The sequence below is a fragment of the Zalophus californianus genome, chromosome 7 (assembly GCF_009762305.2).
Source record: "Zalophus californianus isolate mZalCal1 chromosome 7, mZalCal1.pri.v2, whole genome shotgun sequence".
Taxonomy (NCBI): Eukaryota; Metazoa; Chordata; class Mammalia; order Carnivora; family Otariidae; genus Zalophus; species Zalophus californianus.
Window position 1 is genome coordinate 22,452,901 of NC_045601.1, and position 25,232 is coordinate 22,478,132.

The following is a 25,232-nucleotide window of genomic DNA, read 5'->3' on the forward strand; positions in this document are numbered from 1 at the left end:
GACAGTCACCTCTCTTCCGCCCCTTGCTCCCAAAGTCCCTTTCCGAGAACGCTGTCACCCACCTCCGAGGACTGTGCCCAGGAAGATGCATTTCTTTTTATGACGTTTTAGAAAATTCCACATAGATCTCAGCATCTTCAGGCCTAAAGGTACGGGCTGCCTAGGGGCGCGGGGTGGGGTGGGCAGTTCGCCAGGAAACCGTTTCCTCGTCGCTTGGCCCGAACGACCAGGCAGGACCGCCGTCGTCCCGCTGGGTGCTCTTCAGAAATCACAAACGCGACTTTCCGCAGAGACTGTCACTGGGGCGGGAAGGGGGCGTGGACTACAGCTGAGCAGCGGCGCTTGCTGTCGCTGCCGCCGTGCCGCGGCCCCCGCTCACTGGTCCGGGGGACCCAGGTCCGTTCAGAATTCGCTCCCGAGTGCATCGCCGTTCGACTTCCCTGGAAACGGTGGCCCGCAGTCGCCGCGTTCCGTTACCAGCGCTTCTCTGCAGCCCCAGCCTCTGGCGCCGAGCGTCGCGGCCCGGGTGCGGTATGGAGGCCAAGGCGGCGTCCACGCCGGCTCCTGGCGGCGGCGCGTGCTCGGTGACGGCCGAGGAGACCGAAAAGTGGATGGAGGAAGCGATGCAAATGGTGAGGGGCCCAGGAGGTGGATGCCGTGGATGGGAACTTTCTTTAGCCCTCTTCTCGGCTCGAGAAGAGCAGACGTTGAGCAGACGTCCTGGGTGTGCTTTCTCGCCACCATAATCTCGATGGCGGTCACGTTTTCTGGGTAGACAGCTGGCTTTACTGTCCTGAAATTTTCTTTAGCCCATTCTCACAGTGCTGTAGGGAAGGAAGAGAGGAAATACTGGCACGTCTGAGCCAAACATCCCCATTCAGCTGCTGCTGGCACGTAACGTGCTGCGTCCCCTTCTTCTCCCGGGGACACACTCGCAAATCCGGAGAGGCACATTCTTCTGTATTTATGACCTCTTGAACCTGTCTAGTAGGAGAAAGGACGCTGAGGATGTGTCTGATAGATCAGGATAAAAACAAAACCCTGTACAGCCAGATCCCACCATTCATTCATCTTTCCTACTGCCCTCAAGCCTTTTAACTTCCTTCCTTCGCTCCCTTCAGGATTGCTGATTGAGAAGGGCTCTAATCAGATTTGTGTATAATCCAAGCTTTTACCCATACTTCTGTGTGCCAGGGAGCTCTTTAATAGGGATAAGAGTGTGTTTTCACATATATATGTATATGTATACAAATATATGCCCCCGCACACATATACATATGTAAAATGCCCTTCGGTTTTACAGTTCTCTAAAGCTGCTGTAAAATAAATCTTTTTTTTTTCATACATGGTTTTGATTATATTCTTCCTATCCTTAGGGGCCTCTGGTCTCCAATAGTTAATTAATTCCATAATTATGTATTCATTCACTCCACAGATGTTTATTGAATACACTGTGCTTGGCATTGGGAATTCAGCACTGAAACTGATTTAGGTATATTCCTCTCCGTTCTCTTTTCATACTATTTCCCCTGCATTCATTCACTATTACAGCCACATATTTTTCTCTAAGCCATGATGCATTACAGTGTCTATCCATTTGTTTCTGCTACTTACATAATGTCCTTTAAACTTGTTTCTCATACTTTTTTGAAAGTGACTCGCAGTAAAAAAAAGTCTGTTTTATGTTACAACCCAGTAAATACACACATAGCTATAACCGAAACAAAAGTTTCACAGAACAAGTACTTCACGTTCCTTTGTACAGTTTTCCTGGTATTTCTCTTTTCTTGAATTGGGGGTTGGGTGTTGTGTATTTGTGACAAATATGCCACCTCCGTGATCCTCTCCAGTCAGAAGTTCTTTGAAACGATGCTGTTGGCCTTGGCCAGTGGGAGGATGGGGTCCTCTGACTCACCCATCCTGTGAATGGCCCCACAGATAGCTTAGCGCAAACTGGCCATTGAACCTGCCTGTCACCTCGTCAGCCTCGGCCACCTTCGTCTGGGTGGACGCGTGGATGTGGTGTGGATGATGTGGTTGCTGGCAGAGCATTTCCGCGGCAGGTCCATCCAGGTCCAGGAACTCGCCGGCATTGCTCTGCAGGTCCAGGGCGCGCCCGCCGTCACCGCCACGAGCGTGAACACAGAAAGCTCCTTCTCGATTTTTGGAAAAAATGCTGGTCCTGACCCACTAACTTGATTTTATGACCCATTCTTTGAGCTCACTTCATAATTTATTTCCTCTAATAAACTTACAAGGTAGGTAGTGTTCCAATACTTTAATTACTGTTCACATACACATTTAAAAATTAATTTGTAACTTGTCATATGGATTGTTTGTCCTGAACCTCTTTTATGTTACCAGATCCTCTAAGTTGGAGACAAGGAGTTTTAACATGATATCAAAATCTCACTCTCCCTTCCCCAAATCATTTCAATAATGTCATATGCTGGAAAGCTTCTTACTAAATAGTGAGTTTGATGATATATACACATGAAGGATCAAATATGTTAGAGTAAGCTGCATTCGATTCCTTCTATGGGTGAGAGTTCCAGAGGGCAGATGATGCCTGAATGCTGGGAAGTCAGAATTATGGGCTCTTTTGTTTATTTTCATTTGCTTCAGGAGCTCTTCTCAAAGTATTTATGTATGGAGTCTGCTTAGATGAAATTTTCGGAGATGCTACCATGGAGGACTTAATAGTGTTTTTGAAAACAGCTAACTAATCAGTCATTGGGCTTTCCCACTCGTGTAGCAGAGCTGTGATTTTTTTTTTTTTCCATCCTTTCATGTTTTGGGTCTTTATTTTCCTTTAAGCGTCTTTCGGTCATAATATATTGGAATATTTCCTCCACCTATCTCTGCACTGTTCTCTAGACTTCTGGATTAAACACTTAAGTCATTTTACTACCTTTTGCCCTGACTTTGGGCAAGCCAACCCCCCCCACCCTTTCCCCTCCTACCCTATAAAATAAGATGGTTGAACTCCACATAGTTTCTCAGATCTCCCTAGCCTTGACATTTTTGTCTCTTAATTGGATTATATATTTTTAAATATCTATTTATTTATTTATTTAGAGAGTACAGGCAGGGTGAGTCGGAGAGGGAGAAGAGACTCCCCACTGAGCCAGAGAGCCCCACATGGGGCTCCATCCCAGGATCCTGGGATCACAACCTGAGCCCAAGTCAGACTCTTAATTGACTGAGCCGCCCAGGCGCCCATCTTAATTGGATTATAAACACCTAGGGGATGTGATTATCTAGTTTACCTATTGCTACATAGGGTCAAGGAGGACCTTAACTTAGTACTTGTATTTTAGTTTTGGCCTATACATGTTCTTCCAGGTCTTAAAGAAAGGGGAAAAAGTGCTTGTCATCCCTGCCCACTACAGAAACTTCAAATCTTGAACTCCTTTGAAGATTGTTGAAGTAATTCAAGGTGTACTATGTACTTCTGAGAAGAGTTTAAGATTAGACAAGAAGCATGGCTAGTGCCAAATCTATTCATCTCTGAGGAATTTGAAAGTGAAATATGCAGTGTACATGTAGTAGGGAGGATACCAGAGGATGCTCTGACTGGACCAGCCAAGCCACATGATTTCTGGGTCTTACGCTGTTTAAAATAAGGGGTTGTGCTAGAAAATTTCTATCCTAGTCTATGATTTTAATCTACAGACATAAGCCTGAATTATAAAAGAAAGGAAAACAGTTTTTGAGAAAGCTTAAAACCTATTTCTTTTTAAAAAATGTCATCTAAACTAAGTGAGTCTGTGCAAAAAGCGATACAGCCCTAACAGTCCAATAGGTATAACATTTTTGGAAGGCAACCTGGCATGATGTAATTAACAGCCTCAAAAAAAATATTCGTATCATTTGACATAGTAATATAATTCTGTGGCATTTATCTTAAGGAAATAGTTTAGAAAGATAAAAGCAATCATCGTCATTTCAGTGTTACATGTAACAGGGACAACTAGGAAGCATTTCAAACTCAAGATGAAAGGAAATGGTTAAATTATAGTATATTACTGTGTTGAATAATATGCTGTTATCAAAACAGTTATGGATATTAGGTACAAACATGACATTAACTATTACAGCTATACAGTAATATTCAACATTAAGCAAGCAGAATACAAATTATTTTTTATACTGTACATGTACATTTAGAGGTTAGACAGGCATATGTTCAAACCCTAGAATGGCTACTGAAAGCCAGCTAACCTTGACAGATTCTTAAACTTTCAGCCACAGAGGCCTCTTCTGTAAAATGGGTATATAGTATCTATGTCACAGGGTTGTATAGATTAAAAGAGATAATCTTTGTAAAGTTCCTGACACATAACACTCAATAAATAAAAGCTGTTGTTTTTTTTTTTAAACTTTTTTTTTTTTATCAGATAAACAAAGACTAGAGGAGAACACACAAAAATAATTAGTTAACATGGTAAAGATATGGGTCTTTTTTTTTGAGATATGGGTCATTTTAAAGAAATTTTTCACTGTGCTTTTGTAGTAAAATCTAATCAAAGAGATAGCATAAGAAGAATAAAACCAGAAAGGAGCCAGTGGTAGATAAATGCTAGTGGAATGGAGATGGGCTCTTTATACCATCAAAGTCAGAAAACAGAGGAGGAAAATATATGGGTTTTAATTACATAAATATTAAAAACTTCTGCATGTTAAAAGGACAAGGTACAAAGTAAGAAAGCAAATTTGTAAAGAAATTATCAGACTTGGCCGAAAGTTGGTGGGAGAGTTGGAAAGTTTGAGATGGGATGGATTGAAAATTATGTTAATTATTTGGTTAGTTTAACTCTATTTTGAACTTGACAGCAAAACAAATATATATTTTATTGAACAGCATTTCACCTAAACCCATTTCTGTGGGGTTTTGGGGTTGTTCACACCACCTCCTCCCTAACCCGCCATTCCCAACTGCTGAGCTACTTGCCCTCAGCATGGTGGGCTGGGCTATTCTTCACCAATAACCCGATTTGCCCTTTTAAATACTCCCACCACTCATGTTTTCTCTCTCATTTGGATAGAAGCTGAAGGCTTTTCACAAAAATCAGTTATGCTGAGTGAAATAAGTCAATCAGAGAAAGACATGTATCATATGACCTCACTGATATGAGGAATTCTTAATCTCAGGAACAAACTGAGGGTTGCTGGAGTGGTCGGGGGTGGGAGGGATGGGGTGGCTGGGTGATGGACATTGGGGAGGGTATGTGCTACGGTGAGCGCTGTGAATTGTGTAAGACTGTTGAATCACAGATCTGTACTTCTGAAACAAATAACGCAACATATTTTAAGAAAAAAGAAAAAGAAGAAGATAGCAGGAGAGGAAGAATGAAGGGGAGTAAGTCAGAGGGGGAGACGAACCATGAGAGATGATGGACTCTGAAAAACAATCTGAGGTTTCTAGAGGGGAGGAGGGTAGGGGGATGGGTTGGCCTGGTGATGGGTATTAAAGAGGGCACATTCTGCATGGAGCACTGGGTGTTATGAACAAACAATGAATCATGGAACACTACACCAAAACAAATGATGTAATATATGGTGATTAACATAACAATAAAAATTAAAAAAAATTCAGTTACTCTAAGTAAATAGGAAGATAATCTTGAGAGGTGGGATGCGGAATAAAGGAGGTACGTATGCTGGAAGGAAAAAGAGAAAATCCGAAGGAAAGAATGAAAGGCACACTCCCAGTCGCCTGGGGGCTGGGTGGAGCGAGAGACTGCCAGGCTTTCTTGCAAGTGACCTAAGTCAGGACTAGGAACCCCACTGGGCTACCCAGGTTCTTCCTGTCCTCTGCCATTCCTTCTTCCCCACCGGGTCTTGAATTCTTTTCTACGTGCTTGAGATAGCTACATAGCCACATGTAGAATTCTTCAGGAGATAGTTTTACAGAAAACCTTTGTCACGTGGCCCCCTCATTTGTTTCTTCTCTTACAGTTTTTTAGCCTTAAACTTTCTAGGTCTCACTCTTTTAAGTTTTCCCTCTCCTTTTGTCGCTTGAACTAGGCCTATTTTGAACCCAAAAGGTGACAAAGTAGCTGATCAGTGGTGATTAGAGTAGAAATTTGAGGCGGAGTGGCCAGGACCTGACATCTCATATATGTTCCATAAATATTTGTTGAAGAAATGAATGCCTGGAGCAGATTGCCTGGATTCTGGCCCCAGCCGCTTACCAGAGCAAATCCCCAACTTCCCCATGTCTCCATTTACTCATCTGTAAACTGGGGAAGCTCACTGAATCCATCTCATAGGGTTGTAAATGAAATGCATCAATACTGATAAAGTGCTTAAAATAGTCCTGGGTCAAAGTAAGTTTTTCCATAAGTTGTAAGCTCTTATGATTTGCAAGCTCAGAATCAGAACAATTGTTAGGTAGACATAACAGTCTGTGATAATAGGTAGAAGCTAGAAATTTCTTTACAAATTTGCTTTGTTACTTTGTACCTTATCCTTTTAACGTGACTTAGATAGGTCACTCTTCAAGCCACTGGTTTTCATTTCCAATTCCACCAAAATTGCATCTGTGTCACTGACCCTTTTTTCTTGGCCTGTTTTTTTTTTTTTCCTGGAATCCTCCCTAACAGCAGACACTCCTGACGCCTGCCTTTCTTTCTTTCTTTCTTTCTTTCTTTCTTTCTTTCTTTCTTTCTTTCTTTCTTTCTTTCTTTCTTTCTTTCTTTCTTTCTTTCTTTCTTTCATCTATCTTCCTTCCTTCCTTCCTCTCTCTCTCTTTCTTTCTTTAAAGATTTTATTTATTTATTTATTTATTTTAGAGCAAGCGCATGCACAAGCAGGGGGAGGGGCAGCGGGAGAGGGAGAAGCAGACTCCCCACTGAGCAGGGACCCCCCCCCCAAGGACATGGGGCTCAATCCCAGGACCCTAAGATCATGACCTGAGCCAAAGGCAGGCGCTTAACTGACTGAGCCACCCAGGGCACCCTGACACTCCTGATTTTCCTCCTACCCACCTAGGCATTTCCTCTTAATCTCCATTGCAAGATATTTCTTGTTTACTCCTTTATTTATTATTATTATTATTATTTAAACTTTTCCTTTTGAAATAATTATAGAGTCATAGAAGTTGCAAAAAAAAAGTATATAGGGAAGGCTCATGTACCCTTCACCCAGCTTTCCTCCATGGTAACATCTTATGCAACTGTCATGCAATAATCAAAACCAGAAGAATGACATTGATGCAGTCTGTAGAGCTTATTGAGATTTAATCAGCTTGCTATGCACACATGTGTGTAGTTCTGTGCAATTTTATCACATGTTTTGTTTTGCAGAACCACCACCAGATCTGCTCAGTCACCACAAGGCTCCTTCATGCTACCTTTTATAGCCACCATTCACTCTCAAGCCCTTAAGCCCTCTCAGGCACTAATCCATTCTTTGTAGCTGTAATTTTGCATTCAGGAATGTTATATACGTGAATATGGAACCTTTTGGGAGTTGGTTTTTTTCATGATTTCCTTGAGGTCCATCCAAATGTCGAGTGAATCAGTAGTCTATTCCTTTTGTTGCTGTGTAGTATTCTATGGGATGGACGTACCACAGTTCAACTATTCATCCTTTGAAGGACATTTGGATCATTTCCAGTTTTTGCCTATTACGAATAAAACGCCTGTGAACATTTATGTCTGTATATGAATTTATGTGCTGTATGACCATAAGCTTTCGGTTCCTTGGGAGAATGCCAGAGAGCGCAATTGCTGGGTCATATGTTAACTGCATGTCTTGCTTTTTAAGAAACTGCCGAACTAGTTTCCAGAATGGCTGTACCATTTTACAGTCCTACCAGCAGTGTATAAGTGATCTTGTTTTTCTTCCGCCTCACCAGCATTTGGTGTTTTAACTTTTTATTTTAGCCATTCTGATGGTGTTTAGTGATAACTCATTGTGGTTATAGTTTGCATTTCCCTAATGGCTAATGATATGAACATCTTTACATGTACTTATTTGCCATCTATATGCCCTCTTTGGTGAAGTGTCTGTTAATATCTTTTGCCCATTTTCTAGTGGGATTGTTTTTGGTTTTTTTGCTGTTGAACTTTGAGAGTTCTTTATATAGTCTTGATAGTAGACCATTGTTGGATATGCAGTTTGCAAATATTTTCTTCCAGTTTTAGCTTGTCTTTTCTTCTTCTTAACAGTGTATTAGTTTCCTATGGCATCTGTAACAAATTACTACAAACTCGGTGGCTTAAAACAACACAAGTTTATTCTCTTACAGCTCTGGATGCCGGGTGATTGAAATTCATTTCATCAGGCAAAAGCCAATGTGTCAGCAGGCCCTGGGTACACTCTGAAGGTTCTGGAGGAGAATATGTTTCCTCACCATTTCCAGCTTCTGGAGCATTCTTTGCTTGACTCATGGCTCCTTCCTCCGTCTTCAAAGCCAACAGTGTAACGTCTTCAGATCTCTTACTCTGCCTCTCTTATTAGGACACCTGTGATTGCATTTAGGGCCACCTGAATAATCCAGGATAATTTCCCTATCTCAAGATCTTCAACAAATATCTGTTGGATGAGTAAATGATTTCTCTCTTGTGTGTACTCGGGGTTCTGTGTACTCCCAATCTTATTTTAAATAACATTTTTCATGTGCTGATTGCCTTAACTGCGTGGGTACTCCCATCGCCATCCTCCCTGGCTGTCAGTCCTCCTGGCTTTCCTTGCTTTAGTAGCCAATGGCGCATTTGTATATTTATTTGTATATATTCACCAAACCTTGGAACTCTTCAGACTTTCAGACTTTGCATAACCTGACATGCTTTAACCATTGTTACAGTACTGGACAGAACTAGCCTGTGGGTGGTTCATGCCCCGGGGGGAAGAATGCAGTCTTACTGCTTCAGCTACCCTCTCCCTACATCTGTGCAGGCCCTAGCTCTGTCCTACCACCCTGGAGGAAGAAGAAGAGATACAGCTTGTTACCACTATGCTATGTGCCTCTCCTTTCACCTTTATTGGCCCAAGGACAATCTAAGTGTCAGTTGAGCATGGTTGAAGTGGCTAAGCAACCCATGTTAGCATGATGATAGGAAGTTATTGCTACTCTAAATAAAGTATAGCCAGGAATAGGGGCTAGTGCAAGAGGTAGAACATGCGGTCTTAAGCAATGTCTTCAACTTTACACTGTATATGCCTTATGCTGTGTGTGAATACCTACACTTAATTGGTAATCTAGTCTTCCAAAGTGTCTTCAGGCCTGCCAAAATAAGAAATGCTATGCCTAAAAAAAAAAAAAAAAAAGAGAAAAAAAAAAAGAAATGCTATGCCTTTCTAAAAACAGCCATACTTGGGTTTTCTTGACTGCAGTGAGATGGAATTGTTTATACACTAGTTCAAGGGTTGTGTTCTTTGTTTGTTCTCTCTCAGCAACAGGATCAGGGAGTATGCAGATATAACCTGCTTGCTTTTGCTCTCTGCCCAAAGAAGTATTCTTTAACTGTCTTGGGCCGGGACTTATCTGGTTCAGTCAGTGACAGAGCTAGAATAAAAATGGACAGCCTCTGATGGGGGGAACTTTGCAAATATAACCAGTGGTTTGCCCTTTTCCAGGATGGTGGTGGTAGAAATATTCTTAAGCTTGTTTTTCTAATTTATATTTTTCCATGGAGGTGTACTTGACGTACAATGAAATGCACAGGTCTTATGTATGTTGTCCATTCAGTTTCTACTGACGCAAACATCTGTGTAACCCACACCCTTTTCAAGAGTTTTGACCACCCTGGAAAAGTTCCTTTGTCCCTTCCCAATCAGCTTACACATGCCCTTCCAGGAAGAAATTGCTATCATTGTATTTAGTTTTGTCTGTTCTAGTATTAAACCTGAAGGGAGTCATACAGTGTGCATGCTTTTGTGTTTGACTTCTTTTACTCATCATGTCTGAGATTCACCCATATTGTTGTGTGTATCTCTAGCTTGTTCCTTTTCATTGCTGAGTCATATTCCATGGTGTGACTGTGCCACAGTTTGCTTATCCATTCTTTTGTTGGTGGATACCTGTGCTGTTTCCAGATTTGGGCTATTGTGAATCAAGCTATTATGAACATTCTTTTACAGTTTTTTTTTTTTTTTTTTGTGGACATATATTCCCTTCTCTTAAATAAATACTTAGGATTAAAATTTGTTCATAGGCTATGTGTATGTTTACTTTTTAAGGAAATTTCCAAAGTGTTCTCCAAAGTGGTTGTGCCATTTAAACATAGAGTGCTCCAAAGCTTTTCTTGTGTCAAAGAAGAAATAGCACAGAGAGACATCCAGTCTGGTTACCTTTATGCTGTTGGACCTCTAGAGGGTATCTTCTATAATATTTAGTGAAACAAAAAAACTAAGCAAGTAGAATTTCAACAAGGAAAAGACTTCAATAAAGTATTTATAAATGTTATTTATTCTTTTCCTTTGCAAATATGTATGTGATCTCTGAAAAGTTGCACAGACCCTGCCACCATAAGAACAAAAGTCAGTAACAGCCTTTTGCTCACTTCTGCTTCCAATGAGAAGAAAAAATCAGGGGCTCAGAACCTGTGCAGGGGGTTGTTCCTGAGTCTCTCCCTTAATATGGATATAACAGAGAACAAAAGCACTAAATACTGAACTATATTTGAGGGAAGGGAAAGCTCAGCTGTATTTCTTTGTTCTGGGGTTTATATATGTGTGCTTATGCTGGTTTATTTCTTTCCTGTAATCTTTTCAAGTATTGAACATTACATCTTAAATTTTCTACTTTGTCTTTTAGGCCAAGGAAGCCCTAGAAAGTACTGAAGTTCCTGTTGGCTGCCTTATGGTCTACAACAATGAAGTTGTGGGGAAGGGACGAAATGAAGTTAATCAAACCAAAAACGTATGTTGATTGAATAGTTTAATTGCAAACATACAGCAGTAAAGGTAGGAGTGAACTGAATTTTATCACAGTTGGCAAGAAGATGGGTCTGTGTCAAGACCTGGAGGTATAATGGAAGGGTAGTTTCCCTTAACATTTCTTTTTATGAGTGCCTTCCTCTCTGATTATAAAAGTGATCCATGTTGGTTTTTTAAAATTTGGAAAATTCAGAAAAATTTAATGAAGCAATACAATCTTTGGGGCTAATTTTCTATTTCATGGAGTTTTATTTTAGCATTTGAGTGAAACTCAAGAAGGGATTTTATTACATTGGAGTGTCAGTACTGAAGATAGGAATCTAATCTCCATCTTAAGCAAATCTAATATAGGAAAATTCCACTTTACAAAACACATCAATTTAATTCATATCACATTCTTTAGTACCTTTAAATAATGTTTTCCTCCTGGTAAAGTAAAAAATCACCTTCAGTTTATATCTTTGTAGGTATTAAAGGATTGTATAAAGGAAGCTGTTCATGTATTAGATAATTCAATGGAATAAAGTCTCTACCACCTACTGTCTCTGTACCTACATGTGGTATTACACTTTATTATTTTTAATTTTTTTAAATTTTTATTTATTTTTTTAGAGAGGGAAAGAGAGCACGCGTGCATGAGTGTAGCGGGGAGAGGGAGAGAGAGAATCTTAAGCAGGCTGCACACCCAATGCTCAATCTTATGAACCCGAGAGCATGACCTGAGCTGAAATCAAGAGCTGGATGCTTAACCAACTAAGCCACCCAGGAGCCCTGGTATTACACATTAATAGTTTGTGTGCCTTTATATTATTGTGGTTAGGTTGAAAAGTTCATGAATTAAGGCAACACTTCTTGGTATCACAACAGTGTGTCATGGTAAGTATAAATGAAATATCCAATTTTATGATTATCAGAAGTACTAGGTGGACTCAGACCTTAGAACCACAACACCACTCACACAGACTGATCTTATCGTTTGATCGTGGGAACCAGAGAACAAGCTGGTGCTGGTATCAGTGCTATGGGGCATTTAATGTTTATCCATCACATCTATCAAAGAGAACACACATGGAAAGTAGGAACCCAGATTCACAAAGCAATTATTATTTGGATATCAAAACATTTGTGAGCTAAGTAATAAAGATAATGTAACAATTTGTGAATATATAGATACTTGTCAGGGAGTAGAATTCTGTATTTTAAATAATTGCTCTATCTCCCTATTTTGTGTATTCTGTGGTTTGGTATGATATCTTTAATATCAGAACTTTAAATGCCCTGATGTCATCCATCTAACCCCCCAATGACCTGGGTTTCTTCTGTATCTTGAAATTAACCTGCCTTTTTATTTTGGTTTGTGTATCCTATAGAAGATTACCCTATCAAACACTATAGAAAGACTCTTGACCCCAAATGAGGAAACCTGAGTCCTACTTTTGGTTCTCAACTACCACCACCCTCATCACTACCATCACCTCTCCCACTGTGTATTTTTAACATGTCCTAAATTGGCTTGTGGTTCTTCAGCACTAAAAGAGAGGTTGAAGGGCGCCAGGGTGGCTCAGTCAGTTAAGCAGCCAACTCTTGAGGGCCAGGTCATGATTCCAGGGTCCTGGGATCGAGCCCACATCTGGCTCCATGCTCAGCAGGGAGTCTGCTCTCTCTCCATCTGCCCCACACCCCCCGCTCTCCCTCTCTCCTCTCAAATAAATAAATAAATAAGTCTTTAAAAAAACCTCCAAAAACCAAAAAGCGCTTTCTTTGCTTGTTTCCAGGACACCACACCACTCTGGATTTTCTAAAAAAGAGAGGTTGATTGCAGGGATTCAGTTCAACAGTTACTTACTTACTGAGAATTCTGGGGAGATCCAATTCAGTAACTCTGAATCTGATTGTTAAAAAAACCCTGAATTGGGGAAACTTTTTTTTAAGCTTCCCAGTTAGTTCTGGTATGCAGGCAGGTTTGGGAACCTGTTCTCTAAAGTACCTTACAGCTCTGAGATCATAATTCTGGACCAGCATTGCTTCCACCTGCCTCTAGCTTCCATGGCACCTCGGGCCACTGCACCAGCATCTCTCACACCCTGCTCTATGTCACAGGTTAATGAGTGCCTTTCTGTTTGCCACAACCAGATTTTATACTTGCTGAGGACAGACTTTGTAATCTCACATAGGATTTAGCACAGTGGCTTGTACATAGCAATCAGCATAAGCTTATTGGTAAATGTGATTATCGTGAATACCATTAATAATTGCATAGCAGAGCACATAGATAGCACACAGCATACGCTTCTTGTAATTCAGTGTTTTATGAGGTGTAGATGCCAGTGAACCCTGTTTTACATATGGGGGAGCCAAGGCTTAGAGAAGTTATGTAACTTGCCTAAGGCCACAGAATTAGTGATTTCACAGTCAGGATTCAGACTTAAGAATGGTTATTTGCAAATGCTGTGTGATTTCTCCTATATTCTACACCACCCATGAGGTATCTGAGACTGATACCAAATGTCTGCTTTTCTCTAGAGTCTGCCAGAATATAAAATCTCATCCCAAAGAAAATGTAAGTGATGACATTCCACTAACTAAATACAGACTTGCTTAGAGTGAAGTGAGGGACAGCCTTGAAAACATCTGAAAATGGAGCACATGCTTATGAAGACTTCAGGCTTCCCCTCGAAATTCACAAACCCTAGACTCTTTTTTTTTATTTAAACCCCCGAGACTTATATTCTCTATGGCATTTTAATTGAAAGAGCATCCCTTGAGGTTCTGAGGTGCTTAACTAAAAATATAGCATAATTCTCGCGGCATCTCCTATTAGGTGTCTTTTGTTGGTCAGGTTATGGGACCTGAACTGGGAAATACATTGCCAAGTGCTTAGAGCATTCCAAAACCTTTATGCATTAAAATGTTGGCAGAAACATTAGGCCCATTTTTTTGGTATTTATTTTCGAGTGTTTGCACAATACAATTACATGTTGATGCAAGCACCTCTCTCCTTTCAGGCTACTCGACATGCAGAAATGGTGGCCATCGATCAGGCCCTAGATTGGTGTCATCGAAGTGGCAAGAGTCCTTCTGAAGTATTTGAACACACTGTGCTGTATGTCACAGTGGAGCCCTGTATTATGTGTGCAGCTGCTCTCCGCCTGATGAGTATCCTTTGACTTCGTGAGTTAATGTTGTGTGCCCTTCCTATAACCTTGAAAATGGCCAGACACATAACCTGCTTTCTAATATGTGAAAACAGATTTATGAAACAAGTTATAAAATATTGTACCCCTTGGCCAAAAAATTTTTAGGAAGGATTTTTAATCATATGATTTCTTCATTTTATATCAATAGATGTAAAACTATTAACCAAATAAAACTAGAGAAAGAAAAACTACGAGCTAACAAACTTATGTAAGGATAAGTCACAAATTAAAGTAGATTATAAAACTGTACAGAGAAAAGGTCTGGAGAATATGCACCTTTGAATAATAGATTATAGGTGATTTAAAATTTTTCTTTCTCTTTACGTTTTTGTTTATTTTTGCCATGAATACCTATTACAATGTATGAAAAATTTTAAGTCCAAAGTAAATATAAGGTAAAAAACAAGTCACTGATGATGTTATAATTGTAAATAAATGGGAAATTGAGAAAGTTACAGCTCTTTGAATTGTGTCTTTCATAGAGTAAGCGACACAAATACAGAGTGTTAGCAAGTTTGTCTCTAAGATCTTTAAAAAATTACTCGCTTGTTCAAAAACTCAATTTCATACTTGCACATTTTTTATGTACTTATTTTGCTATGTGTGAAAAATTTTATCACTTTAAAAATAACAGAGGGTTTTGAGTATAACATGTATAGTCTCTACTTTGTAAAGGGGGGAGTTCTGGTTAACTTAGAACTCTATCCCCTTCCTGCCTTAGAGGGTGGCTCAGCTTTAGTTTGTTTTATATTGGGGCATGGGTTATATTTTATTTGGCAAAAGATTAGGGGACAATCCTGTTTTTAAAAGGTGAAAATCCCTGGATTAAATTCCTACTTCCTTTCTAGCTCCAATTCTCTAAGGACTCAAAGAAAGTGAGTTAGGAAAGACAAGAGAGAGCACCAAACTATAAACATTTAGCAACTGTGTATTCGGTTTTCATTATTTGCAATTGTGAGATATTCATCTCTAAATCCTTTAAACCTCTTCTTTTGTGTGACTGGATTGTGTGATTTTTAAGACTAAGCCTAAGCTTAACTGTTTTTAAAAGTAGCCTGAGCTTGTCTGTCCAGGATGGCCTGGTTTTGTCACTGTACGCACTTGAGCTGCACACTCTCTTCAGGACCTTAATTCTTTCTCATAAATCCCACTGGTTGTGTATGGCTGTCAGAATGAACGGTTTGGCGGCTGTGGCTCCGTTCTAAATATCGCTTCTGCTGATTTACCGAATACTGGGAGACCATTTCAGGTAATGTGACCCGTTTGTGCTTTTTCTTGCTAATTACTTTGCTCTCTTCGTGGGCTTGGGAATAGTTCACGTGTGGTCAGTATACCAAAAAGCCATGCTGGGACCAGGCCAACTCTGGGACCTCCTGTCAAGTTCATTTATGCCTCAGTAGAAGACAGGTATCATTTCCAGGCGAGTGCTTGGCTCTCTTAATGAGCAGAATCTCTCCAGAAGGAGAGTCCCTGGCCTTCCCAGGGATCTCCCGACAGTCTTCACTGATGCACTCAGGTATGTTGGAGACGCTGTCACTGTTGTCATTCTCACTCAGTGAGTGTCCCCAGCTCCCTGCTGCACTGTAGATGCTGTTTATGGTGCATACACAATATTTTCGCACAAAGCCAATTGTTTTGCTTTATTGCTATGTACTATTTTTTTTTTTACTTTTTTTTAAGATTTTATTTTTATTTATGAGAGAGACAGAGAGCATGGGGGGAGGAGCAGAGGGAGAGGGACAGGCAGACTCCACACTGAGCGTAGAGCTCGATGTGGGGCTTGATCTCAGGACGCTGAGATCATGACCTGAGCCGAAACCAAGAGCCAGATGCTTAACTGACTGAGCCACCTAGGCATCCCTGTTCTATGTACTATTTTTGGTGTCTAGCAATTAATACCTGTATTTTCATTATTTTTCCCCCTGCCTTTTCAATATTGAAATTTCCCCCAGACTCAAGAATCCACATTACTTTCATCTTCTCTTAAAAATCCTACTTTCCCGGGACGCCTGGGTGGCTCAGTCATTAAGCGTCTGCCTTCAGCTGAGGTCATGATCCCAGAGTCCTGGGATCAAGCCCCACGTCTGGCTCCTTGCTCAGCGGGAAGCCTGCTTCTCCTTCTCCCACTCCCCCTGCTTGTGTTCCCTCTCTCACTCTCTCTCTCTCTCTGTCAAAAAAATAAAATAAAATCTTTAAAAAAAAAATCCTACCACCTGTCCCCAAGTTTTTATGTTTAAGGTTATGAGCATTAGGAATTGATATTTCAGAGTTTGGCCTGTAGACACATAGCATTTTTCACAAACTGGTTTGATTGTTTTTTCTAAGGTTAATCCTGAAATATTATGCTTTAAAAAGAAAAGTATTTAATAAATGCTGGACATGGTGGGCAGTTAACTTCAAAGACCTCAGATATTCTTAGGAGAATACTGAGTACCTATGAAGGGCTAAATTTGGCTGAATTCCACTGAGAACAAGTTTTGGAAAACATTCTATTTTGAGTTTTCTCAGCCGAACATTAGCTTTCCTAACAACTTCTGTACATTTGAGAATAGATGACTTTTAACATCACATCAGAAAATAAATTGTAATAAAATGATGGAGAGTAAACAGTACAGTCAGCTTGACCATTAAAAAAAAATGTGCAAAGTGATTTGATTTTTCCAGTCACTTACATCGGTTGCTCAAATTTTGCTTACATATCTCTTTGCAAGCAAATTGCTGACTCTGTACTTTGTTTATGAGAAAGAGCTAAAGAATTTCTAAAGAATTTCTCAAAGCTTCTGGGCAGAACAAAGATGTGCCCTTGGATGTCAGACATGGGTAGAAAATTTCTCTTCAACATGAGTGACATTGGGTGCATACACAGTCCCCTCCTACATATTTCTGCACAGGGTGAACTGAAGAATAAGCTTGTTTGTAGTGTGTGTACCTGGCCAAATTGGCTCCAGGGAAATGAATGACCATTGTTTGAAGCCATATCTCCAGGTTGGATGCCAAATTATGTTTTTTTTTGTTTTTGTTTTGTTTTTTTAAAGTGTTTGAGATTCTAAAGAAAACATTGATACCTTAGGTCTCTGGACCCTGTGTTTTCTTCCTTTATTGGGTTGGGTTGGGTGGGAGAGTCTGTGGGAGGTGGGATGCTGTTTTTATATTGCAGAAGCATAGAATTATTTAATGCTGTATTATAAGCAGCATTAAGCTCATAGAGGATACCTACAGAATTATTCTTTTCAAAGAAGATGGTGATTACCTTATAATACATACCTGGTCCGTTTTTAAAAGTTTAATAAGAATGTGTGCTTTTTATTAAAGCCACAGATTTGTAGCTATAATGGATAATTGAAAGTATTGGTATCATAGAGTGATGCAGTTTCTTTCCCCATCTATAACTCAGTGGGTCTCATCCCGGACTGCATATTACAGAGCTCTTACATGTGGCTATGGGAGGTCCCCACTCCAGACCAAGTGGATAAGAAGGTGAAAGGGTAGAGGAGAATATTAGTATTTGTTTTTTCTTTTTTAGTTTTGTTTTTCACAAACCCTTGTGTCCTGGGCTGACTTTCAATAGATCTCAGGGAGGGAGCTGCTTTGCTACATGAGAAACCCTTTACCCAGAAGCAGGTTTTCCATGAACGTTCACTGGTGATGGGCGAGGGGACAGGCCCCTTTTATGGCTTTGCCCTGTTTCCCAGGAGGAGGGGCTCACCACGCTAGACCCTGTATGAACGGGACTGTGGGGGTGGGGGGGGTCGTGTAGGCAGCCTTGGGCTGGGACGGCAGGGGGACCGGCTATCGGAGGGCAACCGAGGATCCATGTCACTATCTTATCTTCCACCTGGGTGGGATTCTGACTTAGAGGCCTTCAGTCATAATCCCACAGAGTTCCCAGGTGATTCCACTGAGCAGCCAAGGTGGGGGACCTCTGGTCTAACTTCATAGGAGAGGAGAGTGTCTTGTGCTAGTTAGTGTTCATGAGAGCATGAGGAGAGGCGGGTGCTCTGAGGAACATGAACACTTAATGTGGCGTGAGGAGAAGGGGACTGACCCACCATGGTTAGAGTGATCTGAGAAGGTTGTAAGAACTGAGAAGCCAAGGGAGGAGAGAGGGCTAAGAAGAATCGAGAATGGTCAGTGGTCTCCACAACTGCAGAGAATTGAGGAGGCTGGAAAGGGAACCAGTGTTTTGGTCAGTAGGGGCCCTTGGGATATCTGAAGCACAAGCCAGTGAGGATGAGGTTGAGGAGGAAATGAGAGTCACACAAGCAACAGCCAGGAGTCTGGAATGTTCTCAGGGACCAGCAGAGTAGCATCTTGCCTGAGGGGCAGGGTGGAAGGAAGGTTATTGGGATTTTTTTAACCCCCCAGCTTTACTGAGATATAATTGACATATAAAATTGTGTAAGTTTAAGGTATACAATGTGATGATTTGATAGATGTTTAGATTATGAACTGTTTACCACAATAAAGTTAGTTGACACACCATTCACCTCACATAATTACCATTTTGTTGTTATGGTGAGAACATTTAAACTCTACTCTCTTAACAGTTTTCAAGTACACAATATAGTATTGTTAACTACAGTCACCTTGCTGTACCTTAGATCCTCAGAACTGACCTTATAACTGAAAGTTTGTACCCTTGGATCAGCGGTCTATTCATTCCTCCCAACCCCCCACCCCTCCACCCCTGCCAACTACCATTCTACTCTCTGCTTCTAACAAACTGAGGGTTCTAGAGGGGAGGGGGGTGGGGGGATGGGTTAGCCCGGTGATGGGTATTAAGGAGGGCACATATTGAATGGAGCACTGGGTGTTATATGTAAACAATAAATCATGGAACACTACATCAAAAACTAATGATGTAATGTGTGGTGATTAACATAATAAAATAAAATTTAAAAGAAGAAAAGAAAATGTTATATATATATATTTCATTATATATATGCAATAGAATATTCAGCCATAAAAAGAAGGAAATTCTGCCATTTGGGACAATGTAGATGGACCTTGAGGGCACTATGCCAAGTGAAATAAGTCATAGATAGACAAATACTGCATCATCTCACGTACATGTGCCATCTAAAAACATCGAACTCCGAAAGGTTATTTCTTTTAATGGGGAAGATTTATGCAGGCTTTATAGGCCCAGGTAAGAGCTGACTGAAGGCACAAGAGAAAGGGAGGTTCTTTCTGAGTAGTAGACCACACTGACCAGGCCCTTGTGCTGGTGCTCATTACCTGCTTCCCCTCCTGTGGCTGCTTCCAGATGTTCCTCCTTGGAATCACTGTCCATTTTATCATTTCATGCACCTTAGAAGGATGCTGTGTATCAAGTCCAAATTCCTATGACACGCCTTCAAAGCCCTGTATATTTTGACCTCATTTTATCTAATTCTTTCTCTATAGGCCCCCCAACCCCCCATTAGTTGGTTTCCTCACATAGCCCAAGCTTATTCTTACTCTTTCCCTGAAATGCTTTGCTCAGTGTCTTTAAATATTTGCTTTTTTCTTAATTTTTAATTTTAATTTATTTATTCTAGAGAGCGCATGTGTGCTTGCATGCGAGTTGGGGGTGGAGCAGAGGGTTAGAGAGAGAGAGAGAGAGACTCTTAAGCAGACTCAATGTCCAGTGGGAGCCTGTCTCAGGGCTCGATCTCATGACCCTGAGATCATGACCTGTACCTAAATCAAGAATTGGACACTTAACCGACTGAGCCACTAGACACCTCAAATATTTGCTATCTTCAAGGCAAGTTCAAATTTCATCTTCATTTGATATTTTATGTAATTCCATTCCTTACCCTTATCATAGTTTCTTATTCTTTCACGTATTGATCTCTTCTCTCTAGTTAGATACCAAAGATAGATCAAACTGAACACTTTTTTTTTAAGATTTATTTATTTACTTGAGAGAGAGAGAGAGAGAGCCCAAGTGGGAGGGGCGGAGGGAGAGAGAATCTCAAGCCGACTCCTCGCTAAGCACGGAGCCCCACATGGGGCCCAACCTCATGACCCCAAGATGGGCCCCTAGTAAATAACAGTAGATAAAAATAGCTCATGCTTAAACAAACACTTACGATGTGCCGGGTATGTAATAGGTGTTATTTTTGCAATCTTATTTAATCTTCATGAAATCCTTCTGAGGTAAGTGCTATAATTATACCTACCTTTTACACATGAGGAAGCTGAGGCAGAGAGTTTATCGTACTGAAGATCACATAGCTAGTAACTTCAATAGTACTTGAGAAATAATAGTTGATTGGAGTGATGGTGAGTCCATACGTCTATTCTTTTGGTAATGTATTTCCTTACCCGCATTACTGCTATCCCCAAAGTGTATTAACATTATCTGAAATAAGTTTATGTAATTATGTATACATTGCTGTGTTTATGGGATATAGGCCACATTTTCATAGGCTGATATTCATTCTCAGTTTTCTCATTTCATCAGTGCATTCCTGGATATCGGGCCGAGGAAGCAGTGGAAATGTTAAAGACCTTCTACAAACAGGAAAATCCAAATGGTCAGTTTTCCCCTGCTGTACATAATGTAACCTCACTTAAGACAAATCAGCGTGAAGAGACTCGACAAGGGCCTACCTCTTTCATTTTCTCTTTTCTATTCTTTTCACAGCACCCAAATCAAAAGTTCGAAAAAAGGAATATCAGAAACCTTGAACTTGTTCTGATGGAAGGCTGATGCCCCTCGATGACATTTTTGGACTGAAAGCTGTTGACATAATTGAATCATGTTTACATATGTCCTTAACTCCTGGGGAAATCATCTCTTACTATTTGCTCTGTTGAGGGAACAAATTAGCACTTTTTAAAAGTCTCCCAATTATAAACAATGATTAGCTTTTCCATAAGCTTAACCGTAAGAAGTTCCATAAGAAGAGGGGGAAAAAAAGAAGATTGAGGTTTTAGAAATTAGTAAGCAGCACATAACCTTCTTGCCAAAATCATTGTGCCTAGGCCAGGAAAGTGCTGTTTCAGCGAATGTGCATCCAGACCCAGTTAGCTGGCGTGTGGCCAGACTGGAGTGCGCCACACCGTGGACACCTGCTTTAGGCCTGGCTTTTCAGAATCGGATCCTTTATTCTTTGTAGCCACTCTATTCTCCCAGGGGTCGAGGGCCTGTGACTTCCTTGGAATTGGTATAGGAGTTATGAACACCTAGACTATGAATGCGTGCTCCTCAGAACAGGTTTTTGTTTGTTTGTTTTTTTTTTTTTTGCTTTTATAAAGCAGTTAGAGAAAATGCATACTTTTAAAACAAGTACTTGAGCATTGTTTTTAAATCATAGCATATCGCTATAATAAAACCATACTTATGCCTTCTTTGAGGATGAAGATGAATATTTTCTTAAAGATAAAAGAAGCATAAATGAGACAATTCCTTATTGAGCAGCTATACTATGCCAGGCTCCATTTGTTCATCGAATCCGTGAACAAAACATGGTGCTGCTATTCTAGCAGGGGAAGACAGATAATACGCCTTATAGATTATATAGTATTTTAGAAGATGTTAAGAATTATGGCAAAAAGAAAAAGAACAGGGTAAAGGCGATGGATGTGGCATTTGGGGTTGGGACTGCCAGTGTTGCACAATTAAATACAATGGTTCATTTAATCTGAAATCAAGTTGTCATTTATTTTTATAAAAGTCCAGATTTAGAATTAAAATCTAAAATTTAAAAATGTGCACGCAACCTTGGAAAGGGTCTCTGCGGCAGGAAGTCCCAGATACTCAGCTTTCTGACTGCAGCAGTACGTGAGAGAACAGCCTTGCAGAGCCACACTGGGGTTCGCTGCATCTGCCCAGAAGGGGGCCTCGCCGTTCCACCAGAAGCCCAGCTCCGGGCCCCTGTTGCATTTCTTCAGTGGATTCATTTCCTTGATGCAAAGCATCTGTATTTGTTGTTTCTGCCATTTGAGCGATGTCTGACTTGTTTGTTTTGAATTACATTACAGGCTGGAATGTAATTGTGGTGAAAGTATTTTTATATTGCTGAGAGTAGCAGCTAATCACAGTTACATGCTTCAGAGGACTTAACGATTGCTTGGTTTTGTACGTGTGTGTTCTTAACTGCATTTGAGAAATTTTATGGAGAAGAATATGCATACTTTTAAATCTGTAATAATGTTACATGTAACTTCTTTTCAGTTTTACCTACTTTAAAAAATTACCTCTTCATTAGATTTTGGCGTTTTGACTAGTTTATTCCTTTTTGCAGTTGGTCATAACTCCTTTCTGGCTCCTTACGCTTCTCTGCAAGTTGACCTCAGTGCACTCACTGTCTTCCTATCATCGTTTTCTCCGGCATTATTTGTAGACGGAAGACCTGGATTCTTTCCTCCGCTGCCAGGAAGGACCAGTGAGTCTGGCTAATGCATCTAGGTCAAGTAGGTTCTTGGTAAACATTTGTTAAATAAGATTACTGATTGAAGTTTGGAGAAAAACGAGTAAAAAGGGGGAATAGCTAGGGTAAAATCAAAGCAAACAGTATTTTAGGGTATTTTAGCTTATAGGTTGTCAATACGAAAAGTGTCAAGAAAGCAATCAAACGAAACCAGGAAGGAGAGAAAAGACTTGCCGATACACATATGTTCTATCTCTTTTGTGTTTTGGAGAATGGGTACTTCCTAATTCCTAAGCATGGCTGAAAACTTTAATTTTGGTTACGACCTTTTTGATTCTGTCTCCAGTGACTGACTTATAGAAAAGTCTCTCCTGTATTTTTGGTCTTAGGCAGAGTTTCCTCTTCTGCTTTTGGGGAAAAAAATCAGGTCAGACGGCATATGGCAGATTGGAGGTCAGCTCCTCTAGTGCCGATATAGGAGCATCGTGAGGGCATAGGCACGGAGGCTACAGGATTCTGATGGCAGTCTCAAAGCGGTGGGGAGCCGTGGAGGTATGATGAGCTAATCCTGCCTCCTGAGTCCACGTTCTCTAGCTACCCAGACATGGCTTAAAATACTAGGATGCTCCAGTTCAGATTGAATCCAGTTGATTGACACTGATAGTGCCTGCCAAAGAGACAGCTGAGAGACTTGTTTCGTGCATGGGATGATTCTGGAAGTTGTGGGATGTGAAAAGGTTTTAGAATCACGGCCCCGTTTGGGGGAACTAGTAGGAAATGATTGCATGTAAGTTGCTAGAGTATCCATTGTTTGCTGGTCTTTGCCGAGGACTCGGCTGAGAATGGGTGGTGTGTAATGCTTTGGCAGGCTTCAATCACTGATAAAAGATTGTGTTAAAATATCTTTTCACTTTCTTGTTACTTGGCACAAGCATCTCTTCCTGTGTTGCATTTGGAATATTATGGAGGGAAAATAGATAGCCAAGAACGCCAATGTAGGAAAGAACTGTTAATTTTTCTTTTCTTTTAAAGATTTTATTTATTTATTTGAGAGAGAGAGAGAGAGAGAGAGAGAGAGAGAGAGAGAGAGCACGCACAAGCAGAGGGAGGGGCAGAGGGGGAAGCAGACTTTTCCCTGAGCCTAGAGCCCAACGCAGGGCTCGATCCCGGGACCCTGGGATCATGACCTGAACCAAAGGCAGACGCTTAACAACTGAGCCACTCAGGCGCCCTGGCAAGAACTGTTAATTTTTCTGTAAACTTTCTATTTGCAAATAATTTCAAACTTACAAGTTTAATTTGTTAACAATTTACACCTTTAGCTTTATCATTTGCTCTGTTTATTCTCTCTCTCCCTATCTATCTGTATGTATGTATGAATTTATATAATGGTTTTTCTGAACCATTTGGTAGAAAGTTACGCACCTCACACATCATGGCCCTTTGCCCTGAAATGTTTCTGTATTTCCTAAGCATGGGATATTCTCTTATATAATCACAATACAGTTATTGGCTTCAATATATGTAACATTAGTACAATACTTCTATCTTTTTTAAAATACTTTTATCTAATATACTGTTTGTATTCTAATATTGTCACCCATAATGTCCTTTAGAGAATTTTCCCCACCCACTCTACAATATTGGAATATTCTAAGGACAGATATCTTATTTAGTTGTCATGCATCTTTAGCTTATTTTATTTTCTTTTTTGAAAGATTTTATTTATTTGAGAGAGAGAGCAAAGCAGGGGGAGAGCCAGAGGGAAAGGGAGCCCCACCCAGGGCTCAATCCCAGGACTCCATCCCAGGACTCTGGGATCATGACCTGAGCCAAAGGCAGAGACTTAACCAGCTGAGCCACCCAGATGCCCCTCTTTAGCTTACTTTAATCTAGAACATTTCCAGAGCTTCTCTTTGCCTTTTATGACGTTGACATTTTTTGAATCATTCTGACCCCACTCAACTTTTCTCTTTTTTAAAAAATTTTTAAAAGATTGATTTATTTGAGAGAGAGAGAGTGCACGTGAATATGTGCACACAAGCATGGGGAGGGGCAGAGAGAGAGGGGAAGGGAATCCTCAACAGACTCCCGACTGAGCACAGAGCTGGACATGGGGCTCGATCCCAGGACCCTGATATCATGACCTGAGCTGAAATCAAGAGTCCCATGCTTAACTGTCCGAGACCCCCAGGTGCCCAACTTTTCACTTTTTTTAATAATGGTGTTAATAATGATCGGATTCAGATTATGCATTTTAGGTGATGTTATATTCTCAGAATATCAAATCTGAAGGCACCCAAAGGCCATCAATTCCTCACTGGTGATGTTAATTTTGGTCACCCATTTAATTTGGATCACCTGACTATATAATTCTTGGTTTTCTTTTTTTTCTCCTTTGCAATAAATAAGCAATTTGGGGAGAGAAACTTAAATTTTTAAAGGAAAATGTATTTGACATTAGTGGAAAGGAGGAGGAAAAAATCAGTGATAATAAATTTTAGCGCAACTGTTAGGTTATTTGATTGTATTCTTCCTCTTTTATTATGTCTGCCAAAATTTACAAAATTCTTTTTTGTAATAAGAATATTTTAAACAGGGATGTCTTAATAAAAATGAAAAGGAAGCCTCAAATAAGTTCTTTCTCTCCTGATCTCCTCAGCAAAACTAATACTTACATCAATTTAATTATATCTGATAAGAGAGAGTTTTGGAAAAATAGGTCTGAGATGTTTCTGGTATCACAGATGGCCCATAGTGATCCAATAGGACGTATAATCTA

The 25,232-nt window shown here is 40.4% G+C and overlaps 2 protein-coding genes and 1 pseudogene across 2 annotated transcripts in view; 1 reads left to right on the plus strand and 2 right to left on the minus strand.

Annotated features, from left to right (window-relative positions):
- Positions 1-414, minus strand: part of PEX3 (peroxisomal biogenesis factor 3) — a 33,866-nt gene extending 33,452 nt beyond the window's left edge. The window contains exon 1 of the mRNA XM_027600984.1: positions 63-414. Coding sequence (XP_027456785.1) covers positions 63-135 — 73 coding nt within the window. The 5' untranslated portion in view covers positions 136-414. The remainder of the gene's footprint in view (positions 1-62) is intronic.
- On the plus strand, positions 407-23,494 carry ADAT2 (adenosine deaminase tRNA specific 2). The gene is made up of 6 exons (XM_027600985.1): positions 407-632; positions 10,769-10,873; positions 13,896-14,046; positions 15,230-15,336; positions 20,539-20,611; positions 20,722-23,494. The coding sequence occupies exons 1-6, from the start codon at positions 534-536 to the stop codon at positions 20,763-20,765; spliced, it is 579 nt and encodes a 192-aa protein (XP_027456786.1). The 5' UTR covers positions 407-533; the 3' UTR covers positions 20,766-23,494.
- LOC113926753 lies at positions 1,851-6,222 on the minus strand (annotated as a pseudogene).
- Positions 23,495-25,232: the final 1,738 nt, after the last annotated feature.